The sequence below is a fragment of the Dama dama genome, chromosome 12 (assembly GCF_033118175.1).
Source record: "Dama dama isolate Ldn47 chromosome 12, ASM3311817v1, whole genome shotgun sequence".
In the NCBI taxonomy this organism is placed as follows: Eukaryota; Metazoa; Chordata; class Mammalia; order Artiodactyla; family Cervidae; genus Dama; species Dama dama.
The window spans coordinates 1,900,885-1,920,279 of NC_083692.1; the positions used below are offsets into that span (position 1 = coordinate 1,900,885).

General features: G+C 34.3%; 1 protein-coding gene across 2 annotated transcripts in view; it reads right to left on the minus strand.

The window, feature by feature from the left end:
• Positions 1 to 587: 587 nt before the first annotated feature.
• Positions 588 to 19,395, minus strand: part of GOLM2 (golgi membrane protein 2) — an 83,839-nt gene continuing 65,031 nt past the window's right edge. Inside the window, exons 9-10 of one of the 2 annotated variants that reach the window (XM_061156416.1) lie at positions 9,290 to 9,457; positions 588 to 2,685 (exon numbers count right to left, since the gene is read on the minus strand). In XM_061156416.1, coding sequence (XP_061012399.1) covers positions 2,615 to 2,685; positions 9,290 to 9,457 — 239 coding nt within the window. In that variant the 3' untranslated portion in view covers positions 588 to 2,614. The remainder of the gene's footprint in view (positions 2,686 to 9,289; positions 9,458 to 19,395) is intronic. The other variant, XM_061156417.1, reaches the window with a different exon arrangement.

A 19,395-nucleotide genomic window follows, 5' to 3' on the forward strand; every position in this document is an offset into this window, starting at 1 on the left:
CTCAATAACCTAAACTTTGAAAATGAATTCATGTCACATTGTCTTGTTGGAGCTATATGGTAAAACATGTGAAAGAACAGAAGTTTCCAAGGTCAGCCATTATGGGAAGTGACTACCCGCCTCATAAGTATGTTGGGTTGTTGTTTTTTTGTTTTTTTTTTAATTCTCTACCCTCATAGTCTAGCAAATTTTGTTATAGGATGATACAAATGAGAAGTCAAAAAAAGCATATAATCTTAAGACTTTTAAATAAAGGGATATGTTTGAGAAATGACTTCGCAGTCATATTCACATTTTCTCTGGAACCATTTTTTCATGTATATTTTATATCTGCATTTTCTCTTTATTGGGTCAGTAGCAAATAACCCAAACTTACGCGGTTCTCCCTATCTTACCCCTTCCATACTACTTTTAGCCTCATTTCTATTCTCCTTGCTCATGAGACTCTAGCCTCACAATTGCACTGTTTCAGTTATGTGAAAGTCTGATTATCTGGAACTTTATAGGCCTTGGAACCTTGCAACTTTGTTTAATTTATAATGGAATAAATGTTTTATACATGAATAACAATCAGAAAAATAGGAAAACAAGTTTAATTTTTAATTTATTAGAACCCAGTAAGTGATGATTTTAAAAGCAGAGTTTCCATCAAATTAACACTGAATTCAGGGCAAAAATATATTTAAAAAACAAACTGTAAGGCAGAAGTAAAACATTATAAAACGAGGATGTCTAATACAGACTGTAGAATGTCAGGATTTTAAGAGATTCACATAGTATAGCACTAAAATGTTAATACAGTCAGAAATATTATCAATTGATCCAAGATTTCTCAGTTTATAAAATGTCTAGACACTGCTAATTGAAGAAATTTTGCTGTGTTAAGTAGTAGCTACCATATAACCAAGTGATTGTTTTTATGACAAAGGAACTAAGGCAGGAAATTTCATGGTTTTCATTTGTAAAGATTTTACAGTATTTAAATATAAAGTATTACTAGCAATATGTTTTAGATTCATCTTCCCACCCTAACTTCCAAAAGGTATACATCACTTCCTTTTAATTCCATTTTAAAAAATGCTGTAAACTATCATTATAGGCCTGACTCTACTCACAGCAAAAGCATGAATTACTTACTTTGATGTGGTAGAAAAAATAATTTTAGTAAATCACTACATCTTTTCTTGGTTGCTAAATATTTTAAACAGAGATCTAAGAATTTTTGCACCTCCAATAAGTAAACAACCTTTTTTTTAACCTCTGTAAGTTTGAATTTTGACTAGAACCTGAGTTATAGGGGGGTAAAAGAAAAGCATCTCATGTTCATGTGCAATTAACAGTAGCCCTTCTGAAAAACATAGTTAACAAGTTTAAATTTCTCATGATCAAAACCTTTTACTTAGGGGGAGGGGGATAAGATTTAAAAGTGCTTTCAATCAGAAAATACGGATTAGCTAGCTTGCATATTCTACTGAAGGGTGTCAAAAAAGACAAATGCATTTAAAATAATTTTTAAGTCTAATAAATATGAGGTTTATGGGCTCTTAACTAACATATTAAGTAGATACAAAGATTCTTCATCTTCATTACAAACTTTTAAGCTATTTTAATAAAATGGCTGTAGACCTCACTGTACTTCTGTTTATCTGTGCATTAATAAAAACCTGTTAAAACTGCTTGTTTAATACTTCTGAAAAAGTCTAGTCAAATAAGATCGCTAAAACTACCAGAGAAGCTTTGAAATACTGACTGAAAATTCATTTTAAAGTTGATTTAGCCTCTTTCGGAATCTGGCATTTAAATCATTAATATCTTCACCAAATTTAACTCTGAAAATATAAAAATTTTAGCCAGTAATGGTTATAGTTAAACAGTATTGATATTATGTGAAAAAATAAAAATAGAAAATAGATCATCAATCATGCACTTCACAATTTCATGAAGTAAGGTAAGTATAACTCATAAATATTGTTATGTCTTTGCAGGTTTTCTCAGCTTACATCAGGCCTCAGCTGAAAGCTTATCTACCAAACACATTGGCACTCATGTAAACTAAGGACAGGAGGGGGTGACTTTGCACGTTGCCGCCCAGTGTTTGGCTTCAGGTGCCTCTCTCTTATGAAACTGTTCTAGGTATAACTCCTTGAACAGCATGAGAAAAGAGTGGATAGAACAGAACACCTGTTGGGCTAACAAGAATATGTTAGTGTATAACAAGTTTTTCAGCTGAATAATTGTTCTCACTGTGGTTCTGTTATGCGCAACATATAAACTGTACAACCATTTTTCCTGTTTGTCTATTTGTGGAAAGAATTAGGCTCAATAAAATGTAAAATATACATTAGTTTGCTTTAAATGCAAAGATTAAAGTTTTTCTTACTTCGTTTTTGGCTCAACTGTAACATAACCCCAGAAGTCTCTGCTTTAATAATACAATATGAAAAGTTCACATATGTACATGGGTACATTCTTTCATTAAAATTTTTCATTAAATCTATCTCAATGTATCTTTACAACTGATACAACTGATCTTTACAACAAAAGTCAAAATCGACAAAGTAGAAATGATTCCATTTTACAGCACTTTAGGTTATCTGAAGTTTTCCTTCACGGCTTAAAGGGCATCATTGAAACGTTGCTTTCCATAGTCTGCAGGATCCATCTGAAGTTCTCGTTCTTCATCATCTATAAGGAAAATAATCAGGTATCAAGAATATTATTTTTAAAATCACTTGCAGAAATCCAATCAAATAATATCGTTTTTTTCCCCTTCAGCCTAAATGTATATTTTCTACTCATCTTACACCTTCTGTAAATAGTGTTCTGTTTCTTAAGATGCTTTGGTTAATGAGTAAAAAGTCTGTAACTGTTTTGGAAGATCACTTAATTTTAACATCTTTTGATGACAGAGAAGAAAAAAGCAAAGGAAGGGAAGAAAGGAAGGAAAAGAGGAGGGGAGGGGGAAAGAAAGGAAGAAAGAAAGATGGGTAAAGAAGAAAGAGGATGAAAGGAAGAAGTAGCGCTAGACACTTAGCCAAGCGTTAGAATCCCATAAGCACTGAGGGGCTGGTCCTTTTATAAAAGATATATGTACTATTTCTATATAGATGAAAGTTAGCCCTGTAATGCTTTGATAGAAATTGTTCTTTATACATTTTCATGCCTTTAAAAAACAAACATTGTTTTTTCTAATAATACAATTAATCCATAACCATCATTAAAAAATTAGAAAATAAAAGGAAAATAAAAGTTACTCATAACCCCCATATTTAATATTTTAGTGAATTTCTTTGCTCTTCTGCAAATAGCTTACCAGAAACTTCCAAAACGGAGTATATTAACTAAAAAAAAAACTTTTCTTGACCAAAAAAAAGAAAAAAAAAAACTATTATACAATATCAATGGACACTAACATCCTCAAAGTCACTTTTAGTAGCTATATTAAACAACTTCACATAGTGCTTCAGAGTGCAACTTATTTGGCTGCTGACAGGTTGTTCTGGGTCCTTGGCTATCACCTGTCACTTCACTACCCTCAGCTTAACTACCAATAACAATTCTTCCTTCTAGTTTTATAGTTATTTCTATCTTCAGGTTTTGAAGTAAGACTGCTCAGAGTATTAAAATTAGTATTTTAATTAGAGCTTAAGAGGCTCTATATTTTTTTTAGTACATGGTTTTTAATGACATCTTTTGGCTCCTCCACAGCCTTAAAAATAACTTTAAAAATTGGGTAACTTAAAAATTACCCAATAGGTTAGTTTTTGACAGACTGAAAGAAATATTACTCTCATAACTGGGAAATAAAAATTTAAAGAAGGTTATATGTTGAATTCCAAATTCATATGTATACTATAGCTATCTTCAATCTATTCTCTGAGGTTTGATAGGTTTTCTACTCTCAACTTTTCTACTCTCTAGTATAGCCTATGGTAACATTTTGTTCAAAGAAAGATGCCATGTGGTATATGTACTATGTATGTAATGTACCAAGTAGAGTATGTGTTAGTCACTCAGTCATGTTCGACTTTGTGGCCCCATGGACTGCAGCCCACCAGGCTCCTCTGTCCATGGGATTCTCCAGGCAAGAATACTGGAGTGGGTTGCCATTTCCTTCTCCCCAAGTAGTGTATGTACTATGTATTAACTTTCCATAATGACATGTTATTTCTTCTTTACAGTTAATTATTAACAATGCCAAACAAACCAACTTTCTCTCACCCTTCAATAACTTTCCTGTTAAATTTATAGAAACTCTCTTTTAGAATTGCAGGGGACCATTCTTCATACTCTAGCAAATTGATCTCGTATTTTTAATACTGTAATTCAATAGGAATGATAACCCCAAATCTGTTATTTGCAAAGGCTGAAATTATATCCATAATCACATTTGTATTTTGAAAATATACTAATCATTCTCTTATTAAAGAACTCTTTGTACTTTAAGAAATTATCTTGGCTTTGAAAGGGAAATAATCATAGGCACCTCTATGGAACGCTCTCCTTAGGACCCATGTTATGGGAACTCACTATGTGGCTATAAACACATCTTTCAGGACTTTAGTAACTAGATGAAGACAATCACCACAGAGCAGTGGGGAAAGCTACTATATAAAGGAGGATTTCTAGAAAATTAACAGGAAAATTGTGAAAAGGAAAAATGAGATTACTTTTGAGACTTTAAATAATTGTAAAGAGAAAACAAGAGCAAAGTTATGGGAACAGAAAAACTGAATTCTAGTTGTGGCTGAGGCACTTAACAAACTTGACCTAGTTCCTAAACCTCTTTAGACTTCTAATTACCTTCTTGGTAGAATAGGGATAACAACTATTTTTCCTACTTCAAAGTATATTAATGCATAGGAAGGCAGTCTTTTCTTCTGACAGTCCTCTGCAAACGGAAGGAGGAATCTGTTGGTTTTACTAATTTATGCCTTACAGCAAATTTTAACATGGTGTCTTCACACTGCTTTTCACAATCTCATAGTACTTCTGGTTGCCTTTCTCTTACACTGAGCCATCATCTGCATGAACTAGAGTTCACTCCCAGTGTAGCTGTTCTAACCAGAATTCAAGTTCTACCAACAACTTCTTCACATTTATCTATAAATACAACGAAATTACCTAACCAAATCTGATATAGGATAACAGCCACTAAATATAATTATATGGACTAATAGTTTATTTCATTTTACAAAGCAGCAAAATCTGTAAATAACTCAGCAACATAAAATGATTATTAAATATAAAGATATTTATAATTTATCAAATAATTTCTACACTCTCTCTTGAGTCAAGAAAGGACCACCTCCAAAAAGCAAGCTCTACCAAGCAAGAATGCCTTGGGGAAACAGGCAGTGAGGGTCCATTAAAATGTACAGGTTGATACACAGGCCAAAGTGCAATTACCCTGTAAAGCAAGCAAACCAGGGGAAAGTTCTGCAATTGTTTTACTTTTTAAAAAGTGCTTTATTCAACAAACACTTAACATAGTGCTTACAGTGTGAAAGATCCTATTCTAAGTGCTGAATAAATATTTAAATCATATAATCCACATAACAACTGTTGAGTTAGGTAACTATATTTATCCCTGTTTTACAGTTGAGGATTCTGAGGCACAGAGGTATAGGTAATTCACAAGGTCACAGAGCTAGTAAGTGGTGGAGCTTCGATTTAGAAGCAGCCTGGCTCCAGAATCCAGGGACTTGGGCGCTACACTAAACTTCCCTCCATAGATATATTATACTCAGTAATGTACACTTCATATTCTAGTCGACAGACTTGACACTTCTATAGGATTAAAGATAAGAGTAAAGGGAATTTGTAAACATCCATATCCTTATTATAATAAAAAATGACTTAAAAGATACATCCATCAGATGTGTAGTGTTTCCACATTTCATCTTTCAGTTAGCTTTTTCATTGGGAAGTCAGGGAAAAAATGTTTATAGCAATGTAAATATTTATTTCAGTCAGGATGCTTCAGGAAACCAGGAATTAAAAATCAAACCAGGACTGTAAATTCAGGAAAAACAGGCTTCACTTAATTCTGCAGAAAACACTCTGCAGGCAGTACTGACCCAAATGATCAATATGCATAAACAGGCATCAGAGATACATCTGGAATTCTTTAGCTTCTTACTGGCAGTGAAAGTGAAAAGTGAAAGTCACTCAGTTGTGTCCAACTCTTTGCGACCCCCATGGACTACAGTCCATAGAATTCTCCAGGCCAAAATACTGGAGTGGGTAGCTGTTCCCTTCCCAACCCAGGGATCAAACCCAGGTCTCCCGCATTGCAGGCGGATTCTTTACCAGCTGAGCCACAAGGGAAGCCCAAGAGTACTGGAGTGGGTAGCCTATCCCTTCTCCAGGGGATCTTCCTGACTCAGGAATTAAACCAGGGTCTCCTGCATTGCAGGAGGATTCTCTACCAGCTGAGCTAGAGACGCTGTCAAAGCCTGCATTTCATAATTCAGAATTTCAGAGACCAAACTTGGTGTCCTTAGCTGAAACTAGAACCTCAGTCCCACAGGTAGAATTTCTAATACAAGGGACCCAACAGCTTGAGGAAAAACAAAACAAAACAAACAAACAAAACTGCCCCTAATCCTATGGAGAGCAGAGCAGAGCCCCTAATGGTAGAACCGTTCAAGTGCTTCTAAAGTACAAGCTTCAATTTTTGAAATCTCTGCCTGTGGTGGCATAAAGTTTCCACTTTCTTTCCAGGGTTTGGGGAAAAATGTTGTTTTAGGCATGCTGAAATATGAAACACATTTGCCCCTAACACTTGTATATAGTGATTCCACCATGAATGTGACCACAACATTTTAGAACTGAGAAGGACCATCTGTTTATTTTAGTTCAACACCCTTACATTGCGGATGAAGAAATGGTGGCCGAGAGAGTACAAAAGACCCGAAAAGTAACACACAGCTGGTCTCCTCATTCTGAGGCAAATGATTTTTTCCCATTCTACTGCCTGCTTTGGCTTCACGTGCAACCTGACCTGGGAACCCAACTATTATTTCTACATAGAATCTATGAATAAATTCTTTTAACTACTGTAATAATAATCATTTGAAGTACATATTGTTGATAAGCCAGAGAAGAACCATAATTTTCCCTCCCCACGTTTTAGACAGTTAATACTATAAAGAATCTCTGAAACATATTTAAAATTATTCAGGTTTCCAGTATGTTCCTTTTTAGTCCACACCAACTTCTCCCCCTGTGTTTGCTGGAGCGGATGTTCTTGCATCTTTCTGTTCCCTGTGGTAAAGGAGTCCCTTGGAAGCTGCCCTATCCTGCTGCTGGCTATCATCTAGTGAACCTCAAAATGGGATTAAAAAAAAAATGTCAAATTACAACCCCCTGCTCAAGTAAGATTCACGTGCAGATGACGAAACCCCTGAAATTTAACCATCTCCTCCCTACTTAACTGAGAATATCACCTTATGTCATTTCCTTATATGCATTAGAATCAATGGATTTATTTTCTTGTGGAAGGAAAGGCAGGGGTAGCATGAGGGTACCGGGGACCTAAAGTAGAAAGTGGCCATGAGAACCAGGAGTAGGAGAGGGAGAAGAGAAAGAAGGCACTGAAGATAAATGTATTGTGGATAAAAGTCATAAAAAATCAAATGAGAATTTTGTAGCTATCAACGTTAAGAAGTCATCAACATTAAGGCAGCCAAAATATAAGAAATGGTTTTCAATTATCATTGAAATAAATTGTGCTAATAAAAACCTCAGAATTACCTAATGAGATGACAGAAGCGTCTATGAAAGAAAAACAGAGAATGTTTAAAGCTTAAACCAAGCAAGACTGTAAGACCAGAAGTTAATGGGTTATTAACCTAGTCACAGTTATAAGAATAAAAGCTCAATGGGACAGGCACAAAATGATCAGTTAACCATATTTACCAAGGGTCCTATGGATGCTAAGGGCTAATTTGGGAGGGCGTGAAAATGAAGGCAGAAAACGATGCAAACAAAATAGAAGGAAAAATAAATGAAAATTCCTGCCTTCCAAGAGCTTACAGTCTAATTGGTGATATGATATACATGCATAAGACAGCCTTAAAACAACATTATAATAATTGCAAATAAATATAATCCAAACAAATTACAAAAGCAACGAGAAAGAAATGGTAAGATTTATGAAAAATGGAAGAGACTAGAAAAATGGATGAGTACAATTTTCTCAATGATACCAAAAAGTGTTTGAGAAGTTCTCATTAATATATCCTATGTAACTATAAATCTCTTTCTATTCCCAATAACCATTCTTCCAACACTAGAATGTACTATCAAAATAATGCCTAGGTGGAAGTCAGAGTCACCAGTTCCCCTTTTTCTATTAAATATGGAACATTCTAGGACAACTATATTTTCTTGAGTTTTACAGAGATAATTCTTGTCAGGAACCTAAATAAAACTGAATTACTTTAAAAAGAGTTAAGAAAGAAATCAAGACAGGTTACATTGAAAAATACTTCATGCAACGTATTATAAAATTGAATACATCACACATTAAGTTCATAATCAATTTTTATAGAGAGAAAAAGCTCCAGAAATACTACTAAATGATATAAGCAGGCAGAAAACAGGCCTAAGAACTTGCAGTAAAGCAACGTACTCGGATGCATGCATGGGTAGGGAGCGTGCACACAGGTGGATTCTGAATTTTCACTAAGTTCAAAGTTCAGAGGAACAGTGAACAGGGAAAATATGTTGAATCTGTGTATTAAACATAAAACAGACAAATCTTCACAAACTGTTAAGGATAAACTTTAAACCTCTCAGAAAAATTTTAAAAACAGACTTCCTCTGCTGAATCATTAGTGAAATAGTCTTATCTTCAGTGTGGAAGAGACCATTCCCTTTGTGGCTGTCTGGTCAAAATCTGTACCTAGAATGATTACATGTTTTCAGATGAGAAATTGGAAAAGAATTATCTTCTGGGAGTATTTGCCTTAGGGAAAGTCTAGAGGCAGTTTAAACAATTTAGTGCTAACATTTCTGAAGTGTCTCAGTTTCAAATTAACTACAGGCACTGAAACATGTAACGTAATGACTAAAAATGAAAACAGTTAAAACGATCTATTTAAAGATCTGTAAATGCCCCATCACAAAGTGGTTTTCAAAATAAAATTGAAAAACTGCACAGAATACCTCTCTGTATGAAGATCATACTGCTAGTAAGTGGGGGAAATTCTACACAAATTCAACCAAAAAACTTAGGAGGTGGGTTTCACGGTCACGGCATGGAGGCCAGGCCCAAGCTCACCTTGGACGTCTTCCTCTCCACCATCACCATCTTCTTCCTCATTGTAAGCCAGCTCAGCCTGCTTGTCTGCCTCATACTCACCTACGTTACCATCATCCCCATTATAATCCGCCAGTTTAGAGCCATGCTGCGGATCAACAGGGGATTCATTCTCATCAAAGAATCGGCCTGTGAAGTAGGCAGAGGATTAAATCAAGAGTGAAGAGAGAAGAAAAGAAGGGACCTATATTGGAGGGAGATCAGAAGGTAGACAAGTGAAACCTAGCAACTTTCAGGATACTGGTTATAAAAAAAAAAAGATACATTTTCTGAAGGTTATTTAAGATAAAAGGAAATAAGAATGAAGACCGAAAATAATTTTCAGAATTTCTCCTGTGTATTAATTTCAGTACTTGCTACTTAAGGTTTGAATGTTTTCTTAAAGAAAAGGGCACAGTTTTCAAAACTGTTTTCCTAATAACCAATAACTTTTCTGATAGAAGTATTTGTCTAACTTAACACTTAAGGAGAAGAATCAAAAATTTTATGAGTAGATACAATACATGTATGAAACCTGTAGTCATTTATTTTATAAATATTATAAATATACTTTCCAGGAATAATTTTGATAACTTTTCTTATCAGAATAAATATTATAAATATTATAATATTATAAATATTATAAATATTACTTTCCAGGAATAATTTTGATAACTTTTCTTATCAGAATAAATGAGTACCATGTAGGCTTGTAGAAACCATGTAGTTTCTTTTTGGAAAATAAGACAGACTAACATACTGGTGGCCTATCTTAAGTTTCTTCAGTTAATAGTGGTTCACCACAGCCATGGGCTTCCAAGGAGGTACGGCAAAGGGTAAATTATCAGAATCCCTAGTAGCGTGTGTTTTGAAAAACATCCCAAGTAATTCTGATTTATTCTTTCTCATTTCCCAAACCAGACTTCTAAAAGTCAGTGATAGAGGAAGCTTAAGAAAGTTGACCTACATAAGGCTATTATTATATTGCACACATTCATTGTAACTAGAAATCAAGAAGAGCAATAGATATAGCATGTACTGTAAAAAGCTATTCAACAAATGGACATCAAAAATAAAAATAAAATAAAAATAAAAAATAAAATAAAATAAAAAATAAAAATGATAGGCAAACTAAGATCTGACTCCCAAACACAAGTTAAACTCTATTTGACATTAAATTTAAGTAGCATAAAAGTAAATTTTATTCCAATCCCTAAAATATGAATATCATTAACTTACTGGTGATATAAGAATTTGAGACTTTCAGAAATTATAAAAACTCTGTGATAGGTTTAAAATGTGGGGAATTATATTTTTAAAATTCACATTGCAATGAGACAAACTTCCTCTGCTTGGAAAGAAAGGTTAAGTTCAAAGAGAAAGAATTATGGAGGTATTGGTCAATTCCACAGATGGCTCACCACGTCATCAGGCCAATATGTTTCTAACTGTTAAATAGACAGTCAATCAGAAAATATCCAAAATACATAAACAGCTTATATAACTCAATATCAAAAACACAACCTGATTAAAAAATGGACTGAATAAACATTTTCCCAAAGACATACAGATGGCTAACAGGCACATGAAAAGAGGCTCAACAACACTAATTATTAGAGAAGTGCAAATCAAAACCACAATGAGGTATCATCTCACACTGATCAGAATGGCTATCATAAAAAAGCCTATAAATAATGAATGCTGTAAAGGGTGTGGAGAGTAGGGGATCCTTGTACACTGCTGATGGGAATGTAAATTGGTGCAGCCACTATGGAAGTTCCATAAACAACTAAAAATAGAACTACCATATGATCCAGCAATTTCACTCTTGGGTATATATCTGAGGAAAATGCAAACACTGAATCAAAAAGATATATGGGCCCTAATTTTCATAGCAGTATTATTTACAATAGTCATGATATGGAAGCAACCTAAGTGTCCATCAAAGGATAAATGGATAAAGAAGATGTGGTGTATATATATCAGATATATACTTAACTATAAAAAGGAAGGGAATTTTGCCATTTGCAACAACATGGATGGACCTGGAGGGCATTATGCTTAGTGAAATAAGTCAGAGAAAGATACATACTCTATGTTATCACGTATATGTGGAATCTAAAAATCAAGACAAACTGAAGAATACAAGAAAACAGAAACAGACTCATAGAGAACAAATTAGTGGTTAACAGTGGGGAGAGAGGAGGGAAGTACAAGATAGGGGATTAAGAAGTACAAACTGTTATGTATAAAGTAAATAAGCTATGAGGATATATTGTCCAACACAGGGAACATAGCCAACATTTTATAATAACTTTAAATGGAGTATAAACTATAAAAATTTTGAATCACCATGTTGTACACGTGAAAATAATATAATACTGTAACAGCTATACAGCAAATAAAAAAATTGTCAATCAATTTTTCTTTAACTAAAAATAGTTAAAGAACAAATCATACTCACATAGGTTTTTTGAGGGGAGCAGTTTACAACAGGAAACTGTAGTAAATGGGACTAACAAAAAAGTACATACAATCATCTTAAATCTATTCTAGAATAGAGTTGGGTATATACAATAAATAAATAAGTTGATAAAACAGAGGTACAGAAAAATAAATGGATGTACAAGAGTTAAGGAAAAAAGAGTAACATGAGAAAAGAGGTTGGTTGTGAGGAAGACAACCTGTCTTCTAATGGCAGTGATACAAAAAAGAAAAATTTTTTGGCGTCTATTATTATCTCTTTCTCTAATGATAAAAGATGCCAACGTAAGAAGGAAAAAAGATTTACAGAAAAGTATATTTTGCTTTTCTTAATATGCAATATTATGGACAAAATGCCTGGAGCAGTTAAATCTTTATGCAATGTGAAACTGCTGCTTTAAATACATGAACATTTTAGCCTGGTAGTTACCAAGTGAGTTTATCCAGGTACACAGTTTCCTCCAAGAAAATATTTTCTTTTTTTATCAGAATTATGAAACAGAGACCAAAAATTAGTCTAAAAAGGTTATTGCAAAATACAATTAATTTAACTAATGTTATCAAACAGGGCATATTAATCAAAGAATTGGTTGATGTGTCCCTATTATTCCAACAGAACAATTCACAAAGTTTCTTCTTTCTTTTTATTTTAAAGGTGTTTGATGTTCTGACTAGCTTGAATTCAGTCATAAAATTTTCATACTACAACTACAGTGACACTCAAGAGATAATAAGAAAATCAATAACAAGAATGTGTGACCACAATAGTAACTCATGTTATCATATATACAGTACAACAGACAGCAAGAGAGAAAAAAAAAACACAGAGTTAACTACATAAACTTGCTATTTGCCAGCCAAGTAGGGGATATCAAACTTCACAGTGAATAAATATGACTATGTAAATAAAATGTATAAGGCCAATCAATGTAAAAATTACATATTTTATATATTATAAATGTATAAATTTGTATAAATGTATAAATTATATAATTATCAGGCAATATACTTACAAAAAGTTATACAAGGAAGAAATCAATGTGAGTTAAGAGCTAGAAAGGAAGGTTTCAAAAAGAGAGGCGATCAGGTTTCTGTAGTGTAATGGTTATCATGTTCACCTCGAAAGAGGCAAATATATTGTACTGTGACAGAGAGAAAGAAAAGAGCATTCAAAGTAAGAAGAATGAAGACAGAGCATTCAAGAGACAGTAAAGAGACTAATTTGACTGGATTTAAATTAGAAAGGAGACAGAGGAAGTTTGGATAAACAAGTTGGGAATAATTATGAAAGACCTTTAAAGTCAGAGATTTTAAGAGGCTTCCTATACCTATCTCATGGTACATTCCAAAGAAAGTCTTGTCTTCAGGACTGGTTCTTGCCTTGATTCTGGGAGATAACTTCTGAGACCTTGAGCCATGCTATACCAGTTTGATTGGACAAATTTATCCTAACAAAGTGATTTATGGTGAATGTTTGTTTTTGCTAGGTGCAAATTTTTTAAAAAAATAACTTACAAAAATCTTTAAAAGTTTCTTTTTAAAATTTTCATTTTATATGTTTACTGCTGACATGCAGAAATGCAATTAACTTTCAATCCCATATCTAATAACTTTGCTAAATATATTTATTTAATAATTTATATACTGTTTTTGAATTTTCTACATATAAAATCATCCTAATATTGGCTTATCAGTTTTATTTCTTCCTTTCTAATCTCTATACTGTTTATTTTCCTTTCTTGTACTTTGTTTTGTTGAGTAGGACCTACTGTGAAAAGCTGGACAGAAGTGATCACAGTGGTTATCCTAGTGGATTTCAGAGAAAAGTTTCTGATAATTCACCATTAAGTATGATGTTTGTGACAGAATCTTGGCAGATACTCTATCAGATTAAGGAAATTACCTTCTAATGCTAGTTTGCTTAGAGTTTGCTGTTTTTAATAAATACAAGCTGGATTTCCTTAATACTCTGGCCACCTGATGTGAAGAGGTGACTCATTTGAAAAGACCCCGATGCTGGGAAAGATTGAAGGCAGGAAGAGAAGGGGACAACAGAGGATGAGATGGTTGGATGGTGTCACCGACTCAATGAACATGAGTTTGAGGAAGTTCCGGGAGTTGGTGATGGAAAGGGAGGCTTGGCGTGCTGCAGTCCACGGGGTCGCAGAGAGTCAGACATGACTGAGCGACTGAATTGAACTGAAATGAATTTCCTGAAATGTTTTCTTTGCATGTATTGAGATAATCATTTGATTTTTCTTATATATTTGGTGAATGTGGTGAATTATAATACATAGACTGCTTTTCAAATGTTAAATATCCTTGCATTTTGAAAATAAATTCAACATGGGCATTATGTATATAATTTTTATCTATCTCTGGACTTGATTTACTAACATTTTTTTCAAGATTTTTTATATCTCTGCTAATAAGAGGGACTATCCTATAACTTTCTTTTTTCATAGCATCCTTAGTTTTGCTAACCAACATATGCTAGCTTCATAAAATGAGTTGGGAAGTATGTCTACCTTTTCAATTCTCCAAAAGATTTCATGTTAGATTGGTTGGATTTCTTCCTTCAATGGAAGAATTCACCAGCAAAACCATTTGGGCATGAAAATTTCATTAAGGGAAAGTTTTAAATTACAGATTCAATATTTCAGAGGGATATGAGACTATTCAGATTTTCCTCATCTTCTTGAGCCAGTTTTGTATACAGGTGTTCCTCTAGGCTATCATCCATTTCTTCTAAATTTTCAAGCAGTGTTTCAAATATTAACTTATAATCACTAAATATCCTCTAATATTATTATCTGTAGGATCTATGCTAATACATTCTTTTTCATTCCTCATATTATTAATTTGTGCCATCTCTTTCTGTCTTGATCTGTGCCAGGGGTCTTATTTTCACTAGTCTTTTCATTTTGTTATTTAATTATCAATTTCACATAATGATCCTGAATTTAGTAATCTAGTTAAACTCTATTACTTAAAGCAGCATCTCTTTTGGGATGTGGTAAGACTTTTGATTACCTATTCAACTTATTTAATGTTATTGGTTTTGCTCAGGCTCTTAAATCTTAAGTTAATATTTGTAATCAATTTTCCAGGAAACTATTAATTTGATCTAAGTTTTCAAATTTATTGTCAAAGTTTTAGAATATTATTTATCTTCTAAATAGAAGAAAATGAAGATATTTTCTTCATTAAATATCACTAGGGGTATGTTAAAATTTTTTTTCTTTCCTAATTATTCTTTATTTTTCATTGCCTTTATGACTGCTCTTGTCTTTATTGTTTTCTTCCTTCTACAGTCTTTAAGCTGCTCAAGGGTCAACCACAGTGTGAGAAGGGAGTGGCTGACTTGACCAAGCGAGTAGGGACATGAAGAAGGGCTCGTCAAAGAGGCGCCAGCAGAGCACGGCTTTCAGTACAATCAGGGGTTTGCCAGAAAGAGAACAAGAAGAGGAAATAGTAAAGAATTCTTCCAAAACTTCAAAAGTATTGAGGAGGTGGTGAAAAAAATATAGTGGAAAAACAGTGAACCTGAAGATAAGGGACCTAAATAATAGTCCTGGTACTTCTACTATTTGCCTCAAGTAAATTAAACTCTGGATCTAGTTTTTCTTGTCTACAAAATGAAGAACCCACATAACAGTGGAGTCTCAAACTTTAACGTAAATATAAACAAGGTCAGGGTGGAGTTTGAAATCTTCTCAGCCGTCACGGGAGGTGTGGGTGCTGCTAGTCTAGACTAACAGGGACTACACTACCTCTAAGGGTCTGTTAGGGAACTGCTCACCAAAACCACCCACCATGGCCGGGCATGGTAATAAGAGCTGGCGCAAGCAGTCTCACCACCAGAAGGTCCAGTGAGGAACATGATGCTATCACGGAAGACTAACCGCAAGATTTTGGGAGCGGCCAAAAGGAGGGAGGTGACGTCAGTTCGTAATATGTCCTGCCAGCCTTCCAGAAACCCTCCTGCTAGAAACCAGCCTGACTGAGAGATGTGTGCACCTTCAGGAAAGGCCCTGGATCAGACTGAATGTGGGCATGGGCAAGATCATTAGTCAGAAACAACTAGAAAGCTAACGGTACCACCTAAAACCTGAGACTATGAACCACGTGGCAGAGCACTTCTCCTGGGCTCCCTTACCCTGATGCTCTCTGCTTGAGCTCCCCTTTCCAATAAAGTCTTCTGCTTTGTCAGTACCTGCATCTTCTCGGACCGTTTATTTCCGAGTGCCAGACACAAGCTCAGGCTTCCCAGGCGGCGCCAGTGGTAAAGAACCTCCCTGCCAAAGCGGGAGGCGTTAGAGACGTGGGTTTGATCTCTGGGTGGGGAAGATCCCCTGGAGGAGGTCGTGGCAACCCCCTCCAGTGTTCTTGCCTGGACAGAGGAGCCTGCTGGGTCACGGCGTCACAAAGAGCCAAGACATGACTGAAGCGACTTACACAGCATATTCCAGAGACCAAAGAACCCACTGGTGGTTAAAAAAGTGAAAATTTAGTGGTGTATATATGGCCAAATAAGATAGATGGTTTTCTATAAAAGAAATGAAGATTCTCATAAGTCAAGATGTATATGCTTGAATATACACAAATAAAAACCTACCGTGTTAAATTCAGCTAAGTTGTGGGATACAAGCTCAACAAACAAAAATCAGTCATAATTGGAGAAATGTGGAGGAAAGGGAACCCTTATGCACTCCTGGTAGGAAAGTAAATTAGTGCTACCACTATGGTTTCATATAGAAAACATTATGGAGGTTCCTCAAAAAATTAAAAAACATCCTACGATCCAGCAATTCCATTTTGGGTATTTATCTGAAGAAAATGAAAACACTAACTTGAAAAGATACATGCACCTCCATGCTACATTAGCATTACTTACAATAGCCAAGATATGAGAAGAACCTAAGTGTCCATTGGTGAATGAATGGATAAAGACATTGTGGTATATATGTGTCATGAAATATTATTTAGCCATAAAAAAAGAATGAAATCTTGCCATCTGAAACAACATGATTGAACCTTGATGGCATTATGCCAAGTGAAACAGTAAGTACCACATGATCTCTCTTCTATGTAGAATCTAAAAAAAAAAGTAAAACAAACAAACAAAAATAAAACTCATAATACAAAGAATAGATTGATGACTGGCAGAGGCTGGGGTGGGGGCATAGGAGAAATGGGTAAAGGCAGGACAAAAGCAAAAAAGAAAAATGTATTTGATGTAAAATACTCATAAAAATTTTGAATCATATTCAAAATATTAACTTAAATATGTTTATATAGGCTAATATATATGACATAAGTATATTTTATAGTATACTTAAAAACAATGATTCATACCTATTATTCTAAAAGAGTGAAAATAAAATACATTCTAAATCTTTAAAATGAACCCAAATATTAGCATATTCTTAGAAATTTGCATTAAAAATTTTAAAACCAAAAGCCAAGGGAAAAAAAAATCAGTCATATTTCTATGCATTAGCAATAAACAATCTGAAAAGGAAATTAAGAGGACAATTTGAATTACAGTAACATAAAAAAGAATACAGTGCTTAGGAATAAATTTAACCAAGGGGGCACAAGACTTGTCCACTGAAAACTACAAAAAATTGCTGAAAAAAATTAAGATACCCTAAAGTAATGGAAAGATATCCTATCTTTATGGATTAATAGACCTAATATTGTTCAGATGACAATCCTCCCCAAAGCAATCTACAGATTTGATGCAATTCCTATTAAAATCCCAACTGTCTCTTTAGTAGAAATAAAACAGCAGATCCTAAAATTTAGATGGAATTGTCAGAGATTCCAAAAGTCAGAATAATCTTATAATGAAGGGCAAAGTTGGAAAACTCACACTTCCCAATTTCAAAACTTACTACGAAGCGACAGTAATGGAAACTGTGCTGCTGGCGTATGGCACCAGTGGGGCAGGACTCAAAGTCCAAAGTAAGCCCATGCACGTGTCGTCCGCTGATTCTGACAAGAATGCCAAGACTGCTCAGTGGAGAAAGAGGGTCTCTTCAATGAACAGTGCTGGGACAACTGAATACCTGTATACAGAGTATAACTGGATCCTTACCTCACACCATATATAAATATCAACTTAAAATACATCAAAAACCTACATATGAAAGCTAAAACTATTATTGTGGTGACCATTTTGCAATGTATACAAATGTTGAATCATTATGTTGTACACCTGAAACTAATAGAATATTGTAAGTCAATTATACCTCAAGTTAAAAAAAAAAAAAGACCAGAAGCTATAAAGTCCTTAGAGGAAAACATGACCTTTAATTTGGCAAAGATTTCTTAGACATGACACCAAAAGCATGAACCACAAAAGAAAAATAGATGTATTGGACCTCATCAAAATTAAAACTTCATGCATTGTAGGACTATCAAAGTGTGAAAAGACAAACGCTAGAACAGGCAAAAACATTTGCAAATCATATATCTGATAAGGGGGTTTAGTATCCAGAATATATAAATAATGCTTAAAACTCAACAGCAAAGAAAGCAACCCAATTTTAAAATAGGCAAAGGACTTGAATAGACATTTCTCCAAAGAGGATGTACAAATGGCTAACAAATATATGAAAAGATGATCAATGTCATCAGTCATTAGGGAAATGCAAATGAAAGTCACAATGAGATACCACTTCACACATGATAGGATGGCAACAGTGAAAACAACAACAATGGAAAATGTTAAGTGCTGACAAGGATGTTGAGAAACTGGACCTCTCATATGCACTGCTGATGGAACTGTAAAATGGTGCAGCTGCCGTGGAAAATAGTTTGGCAGTTCCTTATAAAGCAAAACATAGAATTACTGATAACCCAGCAATTCTACACCTACGTACATAACAACACTTAAAAAAATGGAAAACGAGTGTTCAACAAAAACTTGTAAATAAATGTTCAGAGCAACACTAGTCACAACAGCCAAAAAGTGGGAACAATCCAAATGCCCATCTATGGGTGACTGGATAAACAAAATGTATTCATATAATTGAATAATATCCAGCCATAAGAGGAATGAAGGTTCACATGACTGAACCTTGAAAACATTATGCTAAGAGAAAGAAGCCAGACAAAAAAGGCTACATACTGCATGATTCCATTTACATGAAATATCCAGAATAGGTGAATCCATAGTCAGAAATGAGGTCAGTGTTGCCAAGGACTGTGGGTGTCAGCAAACGAGAAGGGACTGCGTAATGGGCACAGGGTTCTCATCTGTATCAATGAGCACTTTCTGGAACTAGAAAGCAATCGTGATGACTGCACAACTTTATGAATGTACTAAATACCACTGAATTGTGCACTTTGGTGAATTTTATATGTCTTTTACCACAAATTTAAACATTCTCTAACGACACTGTGAAACTGTTCTAGAGAACAATCTGACAATTTGTAACAGGGGCTATAAAGTTAGTCAAGTACTTTGCAAATTCAGTCAAGAGATCATACTTATAAAAGAACACTCAAAGTAGAAGCAGGAAATAATTTTAAATAAAAGGTAATCATAGTCATGACTGCTAACATAAGACACTATGAAATAATTTAAACAATCA